This window comes from Cydia fagiglandana, chromosome 2 (assembly GCF_963556715.1).
Source record: "Cydia fagiglandana chromosome 2, ilCydFagi1.1, whole genome shotgun sequence".
In the NCBI taxonomy this organism is placed as follows: Eukaryota; Metazoa; Arthropoda; class Insecta; order Lepidoptera; family Tortricidae; genus Cydia; species Cydia fagiglandana.
Genome location: NC_085933.1, coordinates 9,628,923 through 9,651,703, shown reverse-complemented (window position 1 = coordinate 9,651,703; position 22,781 = coordinate 9,628,923). Strand labels below are relative to the sequence as shown.

Here is a 22,781-nt window from a genome sequence, read left to right as displayed (position 1 = left end):
GTATATACACTACAAATAAAAGTTCTTGCCATTAAAGGTAACCGATTTATTTGAACACCTTTGCTCTTATCCAAATTCTTAGTATCCGTTATTTGTTTCTTTCGAATGCCATCTCTGTGAATGAAATTTGGATGTGTTTATTTTTTTTATTATATTTCTTGTTGTTGCAATTGTAATACCAATCTAATACCAAACACTTTTACAGGTATATAAACGGTGAAAGAGAAATATGCTTCATTAAATGGCCAGACGGTAGCTACCCCACATCTAAGACGGATTATTGGTAAGAAAAGAGAATTTAAAATGTATAAGTACTGTCTTACATAGTTTGTTTTTGTAGAGACAACCGAAATACTGCCAAGTCTGCTAGACGTCTGCGGTAATAAATTCATCCTACTGACAGTAAGAATCTTTTGTTTATGGCGCGTCTCCTTAACAAAGTGATTTTGTAAATGGTTTAATTTTAAGATAGGTACAGTCACGAGGTTTAATTTGGGACCCATTTCCATTAAATGTTGTTAGAACATTCATAATGCAATAAGGTTGAAACTTCAGTTCGATAGTGTTTAAATGTCAAATTAAGACATTTAAAAGTCATATCGAATTGACCCTTGAAATAATAACCTCTTTGCAAAAAGTTATTATTGTTATTAAGTACTCCGGTTTTATAATCTGTTTAAAGTGACATTTTCAAAAATATTATTTCACAAATTGACGTAATTGAGTGGTTGCCCCTAGAAACGTACACGTAAGTAAATGTCGATGGTAAACATTATGTCAATGAATTATGACACTGCGTTAAAATATTAGCTCTAAATAGCGTCAGTTTGCTACACGATATTCAACCTTAGGTGGGTCCCAAATTAAAGCTCGTGACTGTACCTAAGTATAATGTGCTCAAGCATATATAGGTCACATCGAGAAACTAGATACAGTTTTGTCGGACATCCCCTATAACATTTATACCTAATTGGACAAACTACACTGCATAGAAGTAATTAAAACTCACTTTATTTTTAAATAAGTTACTCATATAACTAATAATGTTTTTATATATTTATTTATTTATTTATTTCCAATATTTAGTCCTTCATTTTCTCTTACCTACGGTGTCAACGTACTCATAACTTAACTGTCATCGGTAACTAAAAGGTTAACGCTCATGTTTCTCTACAGCTACAACCTAGTGTTCCTGGGCGTGACATACGTGCTGCCCATGACTGTGATGGTGTGGGCGTACGCGCGCATGAGCGCGGCTCTGCGCGGACGCGCCATCGGCGAGTGCACGCACCACCAAATGCAGGTGGTCAGAGCCAAACGGAAGGTTAGTTATGATTCAATACTTTACTAACGTCCCTTTTTGTAGGACCACTAAATAAACGATCCGAGGGTGCACTCCGTTTTTTTTCAAGTTTTGTTCTATGCTTGTGCTCTACATATTGCATCATCATGACAAATTGTATGTTGGGAAGTACTCTACGATAGGTTACAGAAATGTTGTTTGGGGACATATACCTGCCTATAGTGTGAAGCTATTTTCGTCAGTACTAAAAAGCGGCAAATTTAAAAAATGTAGGCGCGAAGGATAATCGTTCCATAGAAAATTTGAATTTTACGCCTTTTGCTACTGACAAACTTGTTTGACCGGCTTTATTTGCATTACGTTTGATTTTTTAAGCTTTAAAAGACAGTGGACCTAAATAAAACAAATCATTCGGTGGACAGACGGAAATGATTAAGAATGGTTCTTTGTTTAGAGTAGGCACTTTTGACATCTTAAAACCGTTCTTAGACACCTTAAATACCTATTCATTACTAATTCAATGTCACGCTTACCCTACTCAATACCTACTCTAATTTGAATTCCAATTGAATGGTGCCCCAAACTTTTGCGGTTCACAATCACCGCAATGTAGTCTGCAAAGTCCCGTGAGTTTATTGAGTACCTAAGTAAAACTTTGCCGAAATAATAAGGTAAGTAAGTATAAGTACGCTTTCGATACTTTATTGCTGAAGTTTGATGAGAGGCAATGTTAATAGGTAATTGGAAGATGTCGATGTCGGCATGATTTCTGAGTTCTGAAATTATCGAACATATTTAGGTAAGTATGCACATTTACGTCACTATGTATTTATAAATATTAAGCAGAAATAGAAATAGGAGTCATAGTTTTTTTTAGCATTAGATATAAGGTAAACAATCTTGATTTGTCTTTTAATTGAAAAACACATTTTAAAAATAAGTTTCGGCAAATATGTTGCAATTATGAATCTAATTCGTTCATTTATATTCTTCTGCTTTCATAAGTAATAGTTACTGATCTTAAAAATGCGTTTTTCAAATAAAAGACATGTTAAGATCGCTTACCTTCTTTCAAGTTCTTTCTAATGCTAAAAAACGAACTATAATCTAGTGTACATTTGCATCCTAGATAGTAATATCAATAAATTAATACAGTTTAGTGAGCTATAGGCGCTCATTATAAACTTTTTAACTACTCAGTGTTTATAACTTTCACATGGGTAATATCATCCCTTTAGGCCAAGAAATAAGAAGTTATAGAGGGAAATGCTAGGAACACAATTTTTGACTCCGGAACTTTGTTTGGACTAGTTAGGAGGTGAACATATCAAAAGTCCCCGGCCGTAGCCCCGGTGCTGGGGGGGAGAGGGGGAAAGAAGGTCTCATTTTTCGGTTTTTCGCTAATATCTTGGAAACTTTGCGTCTTAGCGACATGACTACTGAGACAAACCAAAAGCTGATAAAAATTGTTACAAGTTTTATTCAGTCAAGTTTTTCGATATCTTGAATAGTTTTTGAGATATCCGCTCTTGAAAGTTTATTTAGGGCTTTCAATTTTATCTTGATATCTACATTAGTGAAGCTGCTAGGCCGTGTTTGGTATCATTTTCGTATAAATCGGGGGTGTTGAATTCATTTTTGGTATCACATTGCTCACATTCCTTAGAAAAAACATATAAACTTTAAACAAATACCTTTTTTTTTTAATTCATCTTCACGCTTAAACCGCTCAACCAATTTAATTGTAATTTGGTATACAGATATTTCGAGTCCCAAGACAGGACATAAGATACTTTTTATCTCAATAATCATCCTTTAAAGTTGTGAAATGGAGTATGGGGGGAATTCAACTTCGTCGACGAAACTGAATTCCTGAGGTAAATACTGCTTAAGGTAAAGTTTGAAGTCATGTTAGGTATCATTTTCATCTAAATCACAGATGTATACCATCCTAAATTTCACCTAAACCGGTTCAGCGGTTATTGACTCCTCATACAAACTTCCACCCCACTTTTCACATCCTCAAAAGATGCTTTTGGTTATAAAAACCATTCTATGTCCTGTGTCGAGACTGAAACTATTTCTATACAAAATTTCAACGAAATCGGTTCAGCGGTTTAAGCGTGAAGAGGGATTTTTAAAAATATATTTTTTTTAATTTTGGTTTTACTTCGGAATAGTGTCAATGTGATACCATAAATGAATTCAGCACCCCCGATTTATACGAAAATGATACCAAACATGGCCTAACAGCATCACTGATGTAGATATCAAGATAAAATTAAAATCCCTAAATAAACTTTCAAGAGCGGGTATCTCAAAAACTATTCAAGATATCGAAAAACTTGACTAGATAAAACTTGTAACTAATTTTATGAGCTTTCGGTTTGTCTTAGTAGTCATGTCGCTAAGATGCAAAGTTTCCAAGATATCAATGAAAAACCGAAAAATTCGACCTTCTTACCCCCCTCTACCCCGCAGCACCGGGGCTACAGCCGGGGACTTTTGATATGTTCACCTCCTAACTAGTCTAAACAAAGTTACGTAGTCAAAAATTGTGTTCCTAGCATTTCCCTCTACAACGTTTTTTGAGCATTCATTTACTGACCTACTTACGTATACACTAATACTTATAACCTTATAAGTAAACAACAGCTAACTATTAATACGTTTGCATAGATAGCTAATGTTTTTTGCAACAAACACTTATAACTAAAACATTTCACCTAATATAATCGACCTCGATGTGACAATCGACCATAATAAAATAATCAACCTATATTAAAATTTTAAATAATAGGACCTTAACAATCAAGTTTTATCACTTACCTTTTTGGCAACAGAAATAGAAAAACGAGGTGATTTTCCTTCAACCTCCTTGTCCTCCTACCTTCCTATACAAATAAAAATAAGAAAATATGTAACTGCGATAGAAACCTTTTTCACACAAATACAAACTCTGTGATGCGTAAAATTACAGTGCTGGGCAAATGCAAAAGAAAAAAGGTTTTATAACAAATTCAGTAGCAATACTGTAAAACCTCCCAACTGTATAGTTCGTTTTTTTTTTTAGCATTAGAAAGAACTCCACAGAAGCAAGCGTGCAGTTTTTATCAGGCTCTTTAATTGTTAATAATTATTGAATTATCTAATGTAGCATGGTCAATACATATAGTTTACTTCAAATTATTACCGCTAAAAGTGCCGGATTTGGAACCACAAGCTTACTTCTGCGAAGTTCTTTCTAATGCTAAAAAAACGGACTATAGTCCAATACTATGGTCCACGAGTTGAATAGAAAATTAAGTATCAATACCAATGTTCCTTTTGGTTTACTCCGAGTTTTTCTTCCTGCAGCTAACCAGCAGGCGTATGATGAATAGCGTCATCCACGTGATAGAATAAGCGTCACTTTTAAGAGGGTAGTAACATACGAACGTCGAATGGGACGATTGAAGAAAACCGGCCAAGTGTGAGTCGGACTTTGCGTCCTAAGAGTAATGACACATTTTTTAACGACTTACGCTTGAATTTTCTTAAAGATTTTCTGTATCTATTGGTAATCAAATATTATTACCTATTTAGCTAAATTTTAAGCTCACTAAGTTTGGAGATGAGAGAAGAGGAGTATAAAAATTAAAATCCTCACAACAAGCCCTTTTATACCGGGACAATTTTATTAACAACTAAACTTCCTTCATTGCGGGAATTCTTATTGTGGGGATTCTGTAACCAGATCTAGCAAAAAAGGGCGAATTAAAAGCATCCATTGTCAGAGTTACCGATACCCCAAGAGACATTACAAGCCGCGATAAACGTTTTAGTCCGATGCAGAACTTGCATTAAAGAGCGTGGACATTAAAACCATTTTTTTTCAGTAGTAATGTTTAAACAATATATTCCTTAATGTATTACGGTATATTAATTAGCGATAAGTAAATGTGAAGCAAAACTGATTTATTAAACTTTGTTTTTAAGCAACATTCGTCCGTCAGTGATGGATCTTCACCCTATTTTTCTGAGTAGATTGTAGAATTCTTGCCTAATGTATGTCTTAAAAAATAAAAATAAATCTATATTCGGTTTGTATCAAATTTTTGAAGTGAAAACGTCTTTAGCGGCGCTGAGCACCGTTTGAGGTGGGGAAAAAATAATAAACTCGATTTAGCGTAACGCGTAACGTAACGCTGACGTCACGTGTCACGGGCAATGTTATTCACCAAAGAACTTTAGTCATAACGTATCATAATCAGGTCAATTATTCAATACTGGACTTTTATATTAAGCAATAAAGCTCAATCTTGTACGGGCTGAAATACGAGCATCTCACAGTTAGATTCTAACTTTATATCACTCAAATATAATTCAATAAAGCTATGTACATCTTGATGAAATCGCTAATAAAAATAAACTCTAGTACTGATGAATAAAACTCAAAATATCATGACCAAATATAATTATTTAGATGCGAGAACTGCAAGGTAACTTTACAATTTCTATTCGAATTTTAAACAACTAACGCTACAAAATTACGCTCACTGGCCAGCAATTTCGGGACTAAAGTTTTTCAATAGAAAGGAGGATGGGTCAATTATACATAGTGCTGCAGACAGCAGACATTTTGGACTAGTCATTGAGTTTTCACTTCTGTCGGCACTCCCGGAGTGAAACCCGTTGTTTTTTTTAATAAATAATCTTAAATTATGTTAGAGTTTTGATTAAAAGCATGATCGTTTGGACATGTTGAAAATTATCTGCAAGTTCTGCAACTGCATCCACCTAAATGTATTTTTACTATTATTGTATAAAAAGACTAGGTAATTGGCCGTGAAATATATCTAAATATGATAAAAGCTAACAAAAACGAAAAAATATTTGGCAAGGTTTCACTCGTGTGGCCATTTCCGGTGTTTTCCCATGATGTACATTGCATTCGGGGCATTTTGCAGGCAAATCATTGACTAAAAATCTTCTAGTTACCTACTACGAGTTCCTATTTAGTAATAAAAATTACGCATTTCCCACATCGGCAAATAAATAAATACCGTCACAAAACTGACGGTCAATGTCAAATCCCATACAATTTGTCTGGAATGTGACGCTTAGTCAGATGTTGATGAAACACGACTTTAGTCAGTTTAGTCGCGCTTTAACACATTCACTGCCCCCGACGCACATGTGCGTTCACCGTCACACAAGTTTGTTCCTAGGCCACGCCCCCTGGCAGTTAATGCGTTAGCTTATTCTAATTCAGTACTTTTTCATGTAACGTTTCATATCCAATTTCTAGAGAACGGTCTTTAAACGTATTATCAATGTTAGTATGTCTCACAACAGCTTAAATTCGAGTATTATCTTATGTTTCTCCTTCCTAGGTGGTACGTATGTTCGTTCTGGTGGTGATGGTGTTCGCCCTATGCTGGCTGCCGTACCACGCCTACTTTGTGCTGGTGTACCACCATCAGCGCCTGGCCTCCGCACCGGTGGCGCAGCACGTCTACCTGCTCTTCTACTGGCTCGCGATGGCCAACTCCATGTTCAACCCACTTATCTACTATTGGATGAGTAATAAGTTAGTATCTGAGAATTATTCGTGTTTGATTTTCAACGAGATAAACGCCGTAGGCGGGGTAAATACCACCGAAGAACGATTGCAATTATTAACGAGTAATAAAATTGAGTTAAATTTAGAACTCTAATGAATAGAGCGGCTACTTTTGAAGTCAATAGTCTATTATCCTCATATTCCTCATCAAACGGTTATTTACTTAGTAAAACATTTTTTCTATTTTCTTATAAAAAACAATTACTTTTAATTAAATTGAAATAAAAGAGCTCCTCCTTTTTTTGGATAATAACATTGAACTATTTAGATGATTATTGGCTTAAATTAAATATTAGCTAGTTTATAATTTAGGTTTCGAATCAAGAGAGAATCATATCTTCTTGTGCTATTTCGAGAAACGCTGCTCAATGTGGCGTTGATTTGAATATTGCATTCTTTTAAATTCTGTAATGTTCTCGCGATGCGTTATTTAGCCTTATTGTATTCATTCACAACAAGTGATATTAAGTACAAGCTTAAGATATTTTGATATTGCTCCCCAATATATCTTTTTCCGTAAGACTGACTTGATAAATGGTAATGTTTGATGATGATTAGGGTCCTACGTCCACATATTGGATATCCCTATTAATATAACGATTATCTTGAATCTATTTATACCGGTTCTCTTATATTACTTTGGCGTAGTATGCGAAGATATTCATGTAGAAGTAAATAAGTATATTTATTTAATAAAAGCCTTTAAAAAATGTAAAAGAGGCAGAATGTATGGTTTTTTAGATTTGTAAGAATAAAAATATTCATCGGTAAAAGATGTAAAATGGAATTTAAATTAATACGGTGTTATTTGGACACTCAAATATCAAACACTTTGAGATTTCAGTTTAACGAGCATATTGCGAGTCGATATTAGAACCCTCGCGGTTGATCTGCAAAGAGGGGAACGGGGATAAGGGTTCTATTGGTTTGAAACAGTAAAATATTCCTTACAGATATTATTATTTGACCGACGGCCTGATTCGAACTTTATGATTCGTCCAATAGTTTGATAAAGACACGATATGTTTTAGTGAGAGCGTTCAAGGAAGTACGAGCCACTTGCCCATTCAATAACCCCGGGTTAACCGGTTAAAGCTGGAGTTTCCAATACAATTTCACACTGGGTTAACGGTTCAACCGGTTAACCCCGGGTTAGTGGGATGGTGCAAGTGGCGCTAATAAGTGTTAATCTCAATATTATACTATTAAGGTACTTAATTAACAATGTACCTAACCTATTATCCTGTCGCATACTTCCGTTGTTTTCCAATAAAAACGTTCTTGTTTGAAGAAACGTCACTTTTTACAATGACATATCCGATCCATGTCGTATCTTTAGCAATTTTTTTCGCATCTTAAAGTTCGAATCAGGCCGTGAGATAAATATTAACTTTAGTTTAATATTAATAAAGTTACTGAATACAAATAAGTACAAAATTTGATTATACCATAGAGTATAGAGGGGTCCTGTCACAGTAAATTTACTGCCATCTATCGACACACGACTAAAACTCAAAATGAAAACGTATAAAATTATCAAAAAAATGTATATATGTATATGGATAAATGATTTTATTATTTTTATATCATTTTGACCCATGTCCATTCACTGCTATATATGTGTTAAAATTGTTAAATATGAAACGGTGTCGTCGCGCCATCTAGCCGAGCATAGGCTAAAGGTGTGTGCGCCATCTACCCGAGAATGACTTTTTCTTGATTTCCGAGGCACGTTTTTTCCTTAGACTTTATTCATCTTATACGAAGTTACATATCTCTTTGATTATACTATCTTAGAACAATTTATTGAGAGAAGTTTGGAACATATAAAATACAATTAATAAACAATGTTCTGAAACTGAACTGAAACTGCGAACAACGACGTCATTTTGTACAAAAAATGTATGTAAGTACCTAGGTTTTTTTTTCTAAAATACAAATGTCTTTGTATGTACTTATTAATTTTACCTGGGCTGATAAAAATCCTAATAAAAAAAGGTAGCTAATATAAAAACTGGAGGGGATATAATCTGGACGTTTGATCCTTTTCTTTCCTTTTTTCTGCTTTTGTTTCCTTTTATGGTGGTGTGGTGGATTTATTGAATAAACAAAATAATTTACTTTTCTTTAACAGATTCCGGATCTACTTTCGATTGGTACTTTGCTGGTGTCATTCCTCAAAGACGAAGACGCCGCCGGAAATTAGTAAACAACTCGAAATGAACAAATCGTTTTCAGGTAAAATACATTTTCTCCAATATGCTCGGAAATGTTCACCTTACTGTAGCAAAAATAGTACGGGAAGTTCTTCGTTAATGTCAAACTCTAACTAAAAAACATCAAACTATCGCTGTCCTGTTCTAGCGGACGGGAAGTAAAAAAACACTACAGTAATAACTTATTACTGTAGTGTTTTTTACTTTTTAATAATAAAAAACGCAAACAGCCAATTATTATTGCCGCGAGCCGCTTCTACACGACCCGATCAGCTATCATTTCACGTGTATGATCGTGCGAATACTGCTTAATAAAATCAAAGATTATTTTTATATTTTTTTTTAATCTCATCCGTGTTCATAAAGCTTACATAGTTTGTCAAATGACTTTCTCATTTCAAACATAGACAAAGAGAATCATACTATCTTTGTCTTACACTAGTACTAGCACCCAAAAGAAAAGGATGGGTGTAGTTTTCCTGGTTCTTACTGACTGAAAAGTTGGTTTGACAAACTATATTGCGCAATTATATTGAATGAACGAATATTGAATGGTACTGAATGGCAGAATAAGTTTGTGCCTTTAACTTTTAAAAATTAATTAAAGAGGGAAATTGTTTTTGACATTTTGGATTGTGAAGGTTTGATTTGAGTGATGCTTGATGTTTAAATAATAATTATTTTAGCTTATTTCCTCGCATGTTTGGAGAAAAGCACTATATATGCCTCGGCAGGAATAGCAATTCGTGGATTCGTCTTCTTTGTCGGACTCCGCTTCGCGTCGTCCGACAAAATCGAAACTCATCCACGAATTGCCCTTTCCCGGCCTCTGCAATAATGTACTATAGTGTAACATATTCTACCTTCTTTACTTCTTTTAACCATTTTACTAATTTTCACTGTATGTAAATATAAGCCTGTATTCTATTTACCTAATACTTTTACGTTTGAGATTAATAGCAACATAGACGCAGAAAATATTGCTCATAGCGTAGATTGAGACCTTGGGTTTAGTCCTATTTTCTCACTAGTTATACAGTAGGTAGGGACTTATTATTTTAAGAGTTAACCTTTAATATGAAACGATATTTCAAAACTTGGAGAAATAATAGTGTCTGACAAATAATATATAGGCCACATTCTTTCTTGACTACGAAATATTGCTCGATTTGTGTAACTAATCTTGGTGGGTTGCCCATATTTTATCCAAATACCACCATCCATACCAATTATTAAAATATAGTGGCTACCTTGTGTGTGGTTTTTGCACAGATTTCCATCATTGTTAAAGCAGTTTTCAAATGTAAATGCTACCTAAACATATTTTTTGTAAATTTGTATGCATAATAAAAACCCTTGAGTGTACTCGCCGTTAAAAAGGACTACATTATTATATCAATCCCAGCTTTGCTCTCATTTAATTATCAAGATTTAATTGTGTTTTACTTCGCCAAGCCCAGAGTACCTAGACATTAATTATATTTGTAAACATAACGTTTTCATTAAGGTAGTGGCAGATTCAGTTTTCTAATGTGGGTTCATTTAGCTACCTAAAAAAAACAAATAACAAATATTGAAAAGATCTAATTACCTACTTAAATAAATCTTAGAATAATTAATATAGTCGATAAAAAAGTTGTTATCGATTCTTTATTATCCCATCACTAGTATTACGGCGGCAAGCGATGTATATTCACGTAAAATTATATATATCTGGAATTTTACACAGATCCGTGGGCGACGGCAGCTGTATAATCACAAGGATTTTTATTGCAAACCGATAATATTTCAGATCTTTAGGGACCCTTAAAATTTAGGACATGGTACGGTAAAATGTAGGTCGGATCGTAACGCAAATCAGACATTCTTCATACGGAAAGTATGAAGTAGGGAAGTATGACTCGTAACGCACTGGCGATTGCCATAAGTTTGAGCTTTGATTTAAAATTTGTAATAACTATTCCAAAGTTTTTGTTGCTAGGCCTACTTGAATAAAGAATATTATCTGAATCTAAATTCAAATATTAAGTAGTTTTCTTTAATTGTAATACGTAGATATAATATCAATATCAAAAATATGTAGATAAGTTGTAAACTATCAGGTTTAATAACAAGTGCAAATAAAACAGTTTTGCAGGTAATTAAAATTTTCCTCCGCCAATTGGTCAAAACGTATCTTAATAATTATGACCCAAGCAAACCTAAGTCTGGCAGACGTTGTTAATATCAAGTTTGTTATTGAAGGTACAGCGCAACATGGAATATTCACGAAACTTACATAATGGAATATATTCTGGTGCATGAAACAACTTTGTCGAACCCTTTCGTTATGTTCCGATTGTGACAGAAACGGGCGATGTGAGGGATTAGAACGTTCTAATTGCGACAGCAGTGCGGTAACGACATCCACGCAATTTACCTATCAAGGCAGACAATAACATTGCCTTGTCATGTCCCGCTGCTGCAATGCTGAAGCAGCAACGCTATATTAACAATTCGTTGCAGTCGCAGGCATAATATTGTAACCTTTAGTGTGAATGTATTTAGACTACATTCAGGACGGCAGTATATATAAATATTTACTTAGGTGGACGATGTTTGCATGGTCGATCGTATGCTAAACTGCCTGAGTGGGCGGCTAATGCTATTTGTAATAGATTCTGGTTTAATTTACGGTATCCACACACGGAGAAAACTGACAGAATATGGAAAAAATATCAGGCATTGTTTCGTTAAAACGGAGATGAGTTGAGAATTTCACGAACCCGTGGCCAAAAAGGCTGTTCGACATACAATTAGTGTTACGCTCTGATATTAAAACGATATGCTGAAATAACATGAAACTGGGCATGTAATTTAAGTAACATATTATTTTTATCTATTTATTTAGGTATGTTACGCATACCTAAATAAATCTATTACCTAACGAAATCGTATAGCTGCGAAATTTCTGTAATGGTTAATCCGATATTCGCAGGTAATATTAGGTTTACCACATTCACTAGTTTCCTGAATTATATCATATATTATAATGGTGTAAAGTGAATCCTGATTAGTATAAATGTCTGTCTGTCTAATATTAGGTACCTATATTAAGTACAGAATTAAGTATTTCTGCGTTTTCTTTTTTCAGCTTTTGAGTCTTAGGGCCCGATTCGGATTTGAAATAGACATCACCAAGATACGATAACGATATGTTTAAGATCTAACCTGTCAAATTTGACATTTGCGCGATTCTGGAGATACTCTTGAACGATTTCCACAGGATATGACTTAGAGATCCAATTCACATCTAATAGATGTCTTACTCTATCTAACGTAAAAGTGACATTGGTTGCCCGAATTGCACTGCAAAAGAGAACTAGTTGATATATAAACTATAACGTATCTAGAATGGATCTAGTACGTGTCGTCTCTTGTGAATATCTTGACGTTCGAATACGGCAGTTAGTCATCAGACCATCCATAAAATTCATTCATGAATTTCCTATTGGTTACAATGGAAAAACTGAGAAAAAAATCCCAGTACTTTGCCACTAGAAGCTTTTTAATATTCAATGGTAATAAAAGTAGACAAAGGAATTTATTAAAACTTTGCTTTAACACGTTACGTTGACACATTATTAACTAAACTATTCTTTATGTCAAAAAAAAAAATTATATTATATAGCTAATCTTTCTGGGGTTTTTACTCAGTATAAGTATTTAATGCCGGTAAAAGATGAAATAAGTAAACAAATAAGAAGTGCGTTTCATTTTTAGGACTTAACAGAAAATAATTTGGCCAAGCCCGAGATAGCTCGAGGCATTTAGTGTTTTTAGTATATTTTAAAGAGGTTGTTTGCCTGTTTTTAGGATTCCGTATTCAACTACCCTATAGGAACCCTTATAGTTTCGCAACCCTTGTAGTTTTTACTACATATTTAATATATCATTAATTCTGAGACAAATTTATTTGTGGTAGCTGAAAAAAACTTTCAACAACATATCGCCGTGTACCTGCTATACGGCCACAATTCAAAATTTTTAATTTTCTGGATTATTGCAGATTCGTATTCAAAATTGTTCAATTTACGACCTTATTTCGGGAGCCATAGCAAAAAAGGTCTTTAAGAGCCTTTTTCTCACAAGTGGCCTTATGCATTTGACCATAAATTGTCAGACGATTCCCTGCTATACAGCCACTTGCCACTCCCGCGGCGTTCGCACGCGAACCTGACGGCCCTTTTGAGATGTGGCTATATAGCACACGTTTTAAATGAAGCTTTTGAGTTGCGTCCTAGGAAATAATAATTAGTTGAGTGATAATTACGATGAATCACTATAAATATAAAAGAAACAAACGGCAATTGGTTGTGTCACAGCAGTAAGTATTACACTTATTATTACAAAACTACCAGCTCGCCACCGAAACTACCACAACGCAACAAAATGATTAAGCAAATCTCAACTTTGTTTTCTTACAAGTGCGGTTCAATATGGCTCATTAACAACGCTTTTTTATTAATGCTAAGTTGAAATACATTGTGATGGGTTCCCCTCTTCTGGCATAATATTGTTTGTCAGAAATACACTTCGCATAACATGTATCGCAGAAACACTTTTAGTAGAATGATAATTAAGCATAAATATTACTTTGCATTATTATTACTTAGCATACAATACATTTTGCAGCATATTATTTAGCAGAAGATTACTTTTGCAGACTTTGGTTTAGCATAATTTTATGTACCATAATCATCCTGCAGCATACTTTCATTATGGCATAATGTTTTTCTTCTTGCATAAAAGTGGATTACGTTAAGTAAGAACTGTGACCCCCAAACAAAATTGAACCTGTGCCAGATAAGAAGATTATGTTAGGTTGTAACTGCGGCCTCCTGTATAAAACTAACGGCTCCCAGAAAAGAGGATTAGGTTGGGTTAGAACTGCGACCTCATACAAAACGAACGGCCACCAGAAAAGTGGGTTAGGTTAGGTTAGAACTGCGACCTGATACAAAACGAAAGGCCACCAGAAAAGTGGGTTAGGTTAGGTTAGGTTATCTGATTAACTTTAATGCATTTTGATAACTTTATGCTACCTAAATATTATGCAATAAATTTTTCTGCGAAATTAATACTCGTTTAAAAGACTATTATGATCATCAACAGTATGCCAAAATATGGTTCTGGATTTTAAAACTCTGCGAAATGATTGTATGCTAAATGATATATGGGAAAGGTAATTCTGCCAAACGACATTTCTGCCAAGTAACATTATGCAATACAAAAATATGTCATAAATCTTTCTGCAACACATTAGTAAACCCATTGTGATATTCATTATTTCTTGAACTGATTACTTATAAGAAGTTACCTACTTGTAAGAATTAACTTACTGAATACATTATAATAAATAAATTGCCTGCAATGTTCTTAAAGATGTTGATTTCACAAATTAGCAGGGAACAGTATTGTATTTTGATTTCTTATTTTATAATATAGTATAGTAGTTATACCCTATAATGGACGTGAAACCAGTAATGGGACAAAAAGCCACAATTCCTCTAAAATAAGTATCTAAAAGTAGTTTATAAACACTGGATATATTTTTATCATAAATAACTGTCCTAGAGCTGTTTATGTTTGAATTTTTATTGAATTCGGTTATTTTTTAAGAAGTGTGCGTAAACCCAAAATTTGTCGTGCCACTGAAAAAAAATATCACGAAGAATTCTTAACAGTTTCGCTAAGAGAGGCGAGTTAATTTATTAAATTTTAATTAATTAATACTTGATGAAAACTAGAATGTGTTTTGTTAATTGCATTAAGAGATAAGGTATACAATATTGTGACTCCACAGATGTAAAGAAATAGTGATATTTGGCCCAATCCCATTATAGGTGCTGTAAAACTGCAAACCTCCTATGATGGGACAGTTGACATAATTATGCTTGCCATGCCATTATTTCATGTTTAAATAATACAGAAGTAAAATGTAGTTACGAAATATGTCAACCATATGTATTCTCGGACTTCGGATAAATTAATATCGTTTTTCCAAACTTTTATTTAACTTGCCCTGTTAGTTAGTGTGGGTCAGATCTTGGTAGCTGAATTTGAGCCACTTTTCGATTTCCTATTCAGTTGAAATTTTGTGTAAGTACGTAATTAAGTTAACAAATCGGATGATAATGCAATATTATGATAACATGGACCTGATCTGATAATGGAGACGTTCAGCGATAAAAACTTATACCAAAAATTGATTTTTTTGCTATAAGTTATTCCCCATTTCAATATTTTATACTGTTAGAGCAATGTCCATTATAGGGGGCCCATTACTGGATCCACGTCCATTACCGGGGGCCCATTACTGGAGCTTTGGGGTCCATAACTGGAGAAAAACAACATAGTTTTAATTTGTTAAGTATGTGGAAACTCATTGCAGTATCTTTGATACAACACGCCTAAAACATGCAAAACGGATGGGACTTTCATCTTTTAACACGCTAAGCGGTAGACCATTTACATGTATAAGGGAAATATCATAAATACTCAAAATTGCCTCTTAAATGTCCCATGACTGGTGCTGTTACTATAGGTATTCTAAATACTTTTTATTATTTTGAATGTTTTAAAAAAGAAGTTTCAAAGTTTTATTTGTTCAAATTTTATAAAGAACCTTTTAAACAATTAATATTATTTGGTAATGACATGGTTTAATGTTGCTGATTATAAGCTAGTTACACATATTATCGCGTACAGTGATCTTGTTTCTATCAAACTTGATAAAATAAAGGGATTTTAACTATTTTGGTGTTTTTATTTATATCTGCATGCGTAACCTTTATCCAATAATTTTGTGTTTAAATTTGGCCGCATCTCAAAATCTTTAAAAAACGTTTTTGCAATACGGCCACAACTCTAAATACCTGTCTTTCGGGCCTTGTGTCTTAAAAAATATACATTTCTTTTAAAAGTGGCGTGGTTATAAGGAGGGTTATATCTTTCCGAGTAAAAAAAGCTAAATTTTAAATTCATAGACCTAAAACTAAAGGAGTAAGATCCTATTAAACACCCTGAACTATACTCTCACAACTTTGAGACGCGATTTCTCGAAAAAACGGTTTTTTGAGATGTGGCAGTGTAGCAGGCACACGGCGATATGTAAATATGGAATTTGGCATATTCCTAAAAACACTATCAGTCATTCGAAATTTAAACTTATTTGCATTAGAACAAGGTTGTATTTTGTAGTTCTCTCTAATACTTATAGTAGGCTATTCAGAAAAAAAAATATCCCACAAAAATAAGCAAGCAGAATTCAACTTTGTGTCAAAGACATAAGTCATAAATTTCAATGTCAAAGTTTTAACTAAGGATCTTTCTCGCTAAAACTACTTCCTAATATGAAATGACCAGTGTAAGCATCAGTTAGCTAGCCCTAAGCAACCAAAGATCAGGCTGCAGTTGAAAAACTAATAAAGATAAAGTTAAGCTGATAATTTTCCCGCCGTCTCCATGCTTCATTAAGTTGGGTATTGACTGGTCAGCTGCCTGTTAGCTATAGATTTCGCGAAAATCGCCAGGACAGAGGTGAAAATGTTTGTATGAAAACTGGCAACATTAAATGCATTTTTTATCGAAACTATTGCACTCTAAAATGAAGTCAAAATCAGTCCATCGACTCAATTTTTTGCAAGCTTTCTAATGGTAGCCCACACGATTCTTACAAATAAAAAAATCAGCCTACCCGTCTCAAGCCCCCTAAATATCCCCCTTAAATAAGAAATAAGCAGTTTTGACTGATTTGCAAGACCGAAGTGTTCCGTGAACAAAGTTTTGTACGGAACACTAAAAACCTAGTTGTTAACAGTGGGAACAAGTGACAATAACCTTCAATTATTATGTTGTTAGGACCTGTGTGTTTAAAAATCTTTCAATAATATTTAATATAATCTGGTTTTTAAAACTAGCTAAAAAGCTTGTTTTATTTTATTGTTTTTTTTTTTAAACATGCGTTTCGGATTATACTTATCCAAGTCCATAACTATATAATATACCTTACTTATACTAAGTTCATTATTACGAACTTGTTATGATCATATATATAATAAAGAAGGATACTCCAGGCCTTATTTTAAGCAACATTTTTGTAAACTTATTTGTAAACGACTGTTTGTTTCTTATAAATAAAAACATTAAAGTGAAGTAAATCGATATTCTTAACATACCTACGCAAATAGCCTATCTACCCTATAAAAAAAACATAAAAGTAAAATTTTTACTGCCCTATAAATTTAAGGTTTATTTCGTTTGGCATCTGTGGGGCGTGAAATGAAATACTTAGGAGGGGCTAGTATAACGGGTCACAAGCGCCTTCATCCAGGCACTTATTATGAGCTCCTGGGTGTGACGAAATAGAAAATTGACCCTACGACCAAATGGGTTTGTCTAATTATTTTACACGCCAATGCTCAGAAATGTCGTCGTTGAATAAGTCTGCACACCTAAACGATGTTTTAAAACGCTACACGTTTTTCTACTCCCTGATGATGGATTGATGTCGATACTCAATAAATTTCGCGCACAAAGCAATCTGGACCCATCGTTACGTATTTTACTAATTAACCCTTATAATACTTTTTTAAATAAGATCGCTAAAATCAAATATTTTTTCCAAAATTCGCTTCTGGCTACATGTTTCATTATAAATAATTATTAAATCCACCCACAAGATGGACGGATGACCTTGTTAAGACCACCGGAAGACGCTGGATGCGGATCGCTTCCAACCGGTACGAGTGGAGGTCCAAGGGGGAGGCCTATGTTCAGCAGTGGACGTCTTATGGCTGAGATGATGATGATGATGAATTATTAAATTAGGACAATGGTGTACGAGTATCTTTGAGTGCCTCAAGGGTCGGCTTTCAACTCAAATTCGTCCATTAGTACATGATCTTTCCAGCCTTTTCAACAATATAATATGTATTGTATATGTATTCATACACCCATCAAATGATGTTAGTAACAAATCTTGTCGACGCGTGAACAAAATATGTATATGTATGAGATGATTTGATTAACTATTGAACCCACTCCACTTACACGATTAAATAAAGGCGCATGCAAAAGGTATTATGTACGAGTAATTAGTTTCTTTGCTTTATTAGACAGATTTCAACTTAGAACGTATTAGCGTAAATATATAACTTTATAATGTATTATTAGCACCGCGCCCAAAACATAATTTGTCATTTTCTTGTAGGTAGATAAAGCAGCGTTTATAAATAACATCTTACGTGTACACGTGTCGTATTTCTTGTATGTGATTTTCCCGTGGGATCGTTCATGTAAACTTTGTTACAGTCAGCCAGAGGCAGTATCGCGACGCCTCATTCTTCAGTCGCGTATGACACTCGCCCCGACGGAGCCACCGGTCTCCGTCGGTTACTCCACACGGTACGTATCACATTTTTTGCTTTTTAGCGAGTTCTGTGGAACGTTTGATCGTTATTTAACAAGTATTTGAGATTTTTTTTCAAAATTACATTTTAGGCTGCAAAGTTTATTCATTAGGTAGTTAATCAGTAAAAAAAAATAAGAACATCATTGCAGGCTTGAATTACCCGACCATTTAAATGCTGTGGGAGACAAAGTAAAAGTTAACAATGGCATTTTAATCAGTTGACAAAAGAAAACAATTTAAGTAGATTCAAGTTTACTGTTTTCTTTTCAACACTCATCCTATCTCCTAAATCCTACTTATCGAGATAATTTTATCATACCTAACTCATTAAGTATGGCCACCTATCCTATCTCCTAAATCCTACTTATCGAGATAATTTTATCATACCTAACTCATTAAGTATGGCCACCTTCGGTCTACATCTTCAGGGTGCGTCTGCGTAGCCAACGTGCCAATCGTTAACGCTTTGTAGCGCAGCGTAGTCATCTCTCTCTATATGAATCTTCCATACGAAAGTTGCGTTTTGTTCGCTACGGAGTGTTACCGATTCGCACATTGGCTAGGCACCCAGATCAGCTAGATGTCTAAATAATATTCCAATTATTATCAATTTAATATTTCAAATAATGTTACCTGAATCCAGTCGTCTTGGTTTATGTTTTTTTTTTACATGTATTTAATTGTAAACTGTATGAGGTGTGCATTGTGCAATGAAGTGAAATACATTATGTTATGTTATATTGTAGGTACTATTCTAATGTCTCTTGTCATTTCATCAAATTAGGGTCCCATCGATCATCAGAAAGACGTTTTAATATTGCTTTCAAGATTCGACCCCACTCCGCAAAAAAAGCTTGTAATAAAAAAGCTGAAGCCAACTTTGTCAACAAAAAGAGACCTTTTCGGCGCGATTCAGGAAATGAATTAGAGTCCCCCATCATCATATAATTTCCCGAATTGAGCCAATAGTCTGTTTCTAATAGCTGAAAAGTAATTGGCCAAAAACACACTTGCAAAAGGGTTGCTTTGCTTTCAATAGGAAATATAGATGGTCAAGCAAATCTTGTCAGTAGAAAAAGGCGCGAAATTCAAATTTTCTATGAGACGCTATCCCTTCGCGCCTACATTTTTCAAATTTGCCGCCTTTTTCTACTGACAAGATCTGCTTGACCAAGTATATGTACACGGAAATACACTAGTCCATTGTGTAAATTAATCTGATTAAAAAAGTTGGGGAGTTTTTAACGATCCCTATACATATTTAAACTGTAACGCAGCTAAGGGGACTAGAATATTGCGCTGCTGAAACGAATAATTTAGTGGTTTATCGTTGCGCCCATATTCTTAAGACCAAGTAGTTCAGACCAGAGTGACCTGAAATTTTTTAAATGGGGCTTGAAAAATTCAACTCAATTTCAAAAAATCTTGCTTTAAGGGGGTTGAGAACAAATATAAAAACCCACGCGAACAAAGACGTGGGCAACCGCTTATATAAGTATAACATTTTTTATTCTCGTTATTTGTATCTCCTTGAATTTCACGGGCCGCCGGTCTTTTGATAGGCTTGCGTGGGGATATAGATTTAACACGTAGCGGCTCCTTGGAGAGCTTTAATGTTATGTAGAACACCTGCTAGAACCCATTCACAGGCGCAACAACACACACCTAGCAATGTACAAATTGCAGAACATTCCCAAAAAGCGGAAACGTTCTCGAGAATGTTCTCAGAACATTCCTGCAACATGGAAATTATTGTTTAATCAAGATAATATACTTGAAATAAAGTTTAAATAGGCATAACTTAAAACTAAATGTTATTATGCATATATTATTGTCTATTACAGTTAGCTATTTTGTTGATGTGATAAGTTTACCAATAAGTTGCTTAAATTCTCACTGTATTGCAGAGAACATTTCGACTTTCGACAATTTTTTCCAATTTTTTTTTATTTTTCATTAGAATCTAGAGGCCTCTATCTCCCGCCATGCCAAATCTCAGCGCGCTCGGACCAACTTGAAAAAATAAAAATAAAAAGTCGGCCATTTTGTTTTTTTTTTAATGCAGTTTGTTTTGTCTCGGGGCCCTCTATGACATTTGGTCGAACACCTCTCACCTATCACGCACCGTTTAAAAGTTGCCATACAAAATTAAAGTGGCCAGTTTTCCCGCAATTGTAGCATTTTTCCAAAAAAAATTTTTTCATAGGTATCTAGGGGATTCCGAGATTCCATGACTAAAATTTCAGCGCGCTACACACAGGCGAAAAATCAATAAAAGTCGGACAAAACCTAAACATTCAGGATTATTATAGAAATCGTATTAATGCAGGTTTGCCAACTAATAAAAACAAAATTACAATTATATTATGACATTTTATTAAATTTTGATCATAATATCTGGTTCTTCTAAAAGATTTAAATTTTGGCATATGGGAAGCGACTTTTTACTACCCAATTTTCTTAGTCCTGTTATATAAGGATCAGAAGACACTAAAAGTCTTTTCCATAGCCATTTGCCTAAAAAAAATGTGACTAAGCGCTCATGCTTGATTACACTAGTCATCGATTAAAATGAAAATTTTGTTAAAACGTCGCGTAAGGTCGCATAAAATAATGGTTGTATGTTAAAACCCAAGTTCTGTAGTTTCTAAAATTGATAATATCAAAACCGGATCTATCAGGAAGTTGTACTTTTCTCCTTGGTGAAGTTGAACAATGTGCAAAAAATACAAGACATTACACTTATTTTTTTTTATAATAAACAAGCAAGCATAGCTATCAAAAGTAACTATTAGTAATTAGGTTATTACCTCCTAGAAGGGTATCCATCATTAAATCACAACTTTCTGAAAGCAAACGATAAATAAGTAAGCACATAAGTAACACTCGCAGAGCAGTAAAATATTCGCCTTTGAACAAGTCGAACTTTGGAATGAGAACGTGTCGCGTAGATGACTCTAACATGAAAATGATTATGCGAGTAGCGTGTACTGTTTATTGGACTACCCGCTAAGATTGGTTTTTGCCTGTTGGCTACTTAGAAGTTTTTTGGTTTTGTCCGACTTTTATTGATTTTTCGCCTGTGTGCGCTAGGACAAAATTAAAAAAGTTTAAAAAAAAAGTCGGCTATATTGAAAAAAAATGGCGGCGTCAAAAACTGCCAGGGTCCCTCTATGACATTCGGTCTAGCACCCCCCACGTAAGTCTGACCGTTTGGCCGGGCCGTCATACATTTTTCTGACCGGAAGCGGACGACCAAAAGTCGGAATTTTCTGGGGGTAAGGACTACACCTAAACTATCGTGAATATTCATGGTATAAACTACGATAAATAATAAATAAATTCTCGTTCTCGAGAACATTCTCAGAAGTTACCGAGAAATTCTCATGTGGAAAGTTTCGCAACTTTGGAAAGTTCTCGTGCGTGCATTGCTACACACACCCATGAACCGCCCACAGCGGGCATTGAGACTATTGTAGAAAAATTGAACAGTTTAACGGTGGATGAAATTTGGTTGTCATTGCAAAGACATACGGGCACCTGCCATAACAATGTTTTCAATAGGTAGTTATCGAGGCAGACTTATATATTATTATTGAATGGCGTGTTTGTATCGCCAGGGCTCTCAAAAGACACGGCAATGGCGACTCCGACCAACGGCAACGCGGTGAGGATGAACCCAACGGGCGCGCGCGACTGCGACAGCGTCCGCGACGACTGCGTGTAAAGACTTACTGTTTTTGATCGTCGAAACTGCTGGGTTCGCCATTACCTACGCGTACTACACGTAATTACATTTTCCCGCTATACTCGTATATAATATTATACATATGTACTTATATAATGTTTAGCGTAAGTAAAAATTAGAAACACGATTCATTGATATTATGAGGATCAAGAGCCTTTCGACACGTCTTATTTTATTCAGACCTTTAATTCGCTTTTCTTTTTGAAATATTTACACATTTTCCTAAGACATTTGTCAATATATTTGTTCATATATATGGTACAAAAACAATAAATAAAAACAACAACTTAAAATTAAACTACATAAATACAAATTATGTATTCTAAAATAAAACTAAACTAAATCTAAAAAGGGCCTTGCGGCAAGGTCCCCAGGATGCTGGCTGCGTTACCCCGCTGAACTGCCAGACTGGAGCGTTGAGCGAGGTAACTGCCAGCTTTTGGGTCCCCAGTTGC

At 34.6% G+C, this 22,781-nt stretch overlaps 1 protein-coding gene across 1 annotated transcript in view; it reads left to right on the top strand.

Moving 5' to 3' along the window:
* The window catches only part of LOC134679610 (tachykinin-like peptides receptor 86C), a 33,051-nt gene extending 10,538 nt beyond the window's left edge, over positions 1-22,513 (top strand). The window contains exons 5-10 of the mRNA XM_063538560.1: positions 206-283; positions 1,177-1,324; positions 6,679-6,875; positions 9,043-9,146; positions 18,479-18,571; positions 22,199-22,513. Coding sequence (XP_063394630.1) covers positions 206-283; positions 1,177-1,324; positions 6,679-6,875; positions 9,043-9,146; positions 18,479-18,525 — 574 coding nt within the window. The 3' untranslated portion in view covers positions 18,526-18,571; positions 22,199-22,513. The remainder of the gene's footprint in view (positions 1-205; positions 284-1,176; positions 1,325-6,678; positions 6,876-9,042; positions 9,147-18,478; positions 18,572-22,198) is intronic.
* The last annotated feature ends 268 nt before the right edge of the window (positions 22,514-22,781 follow it).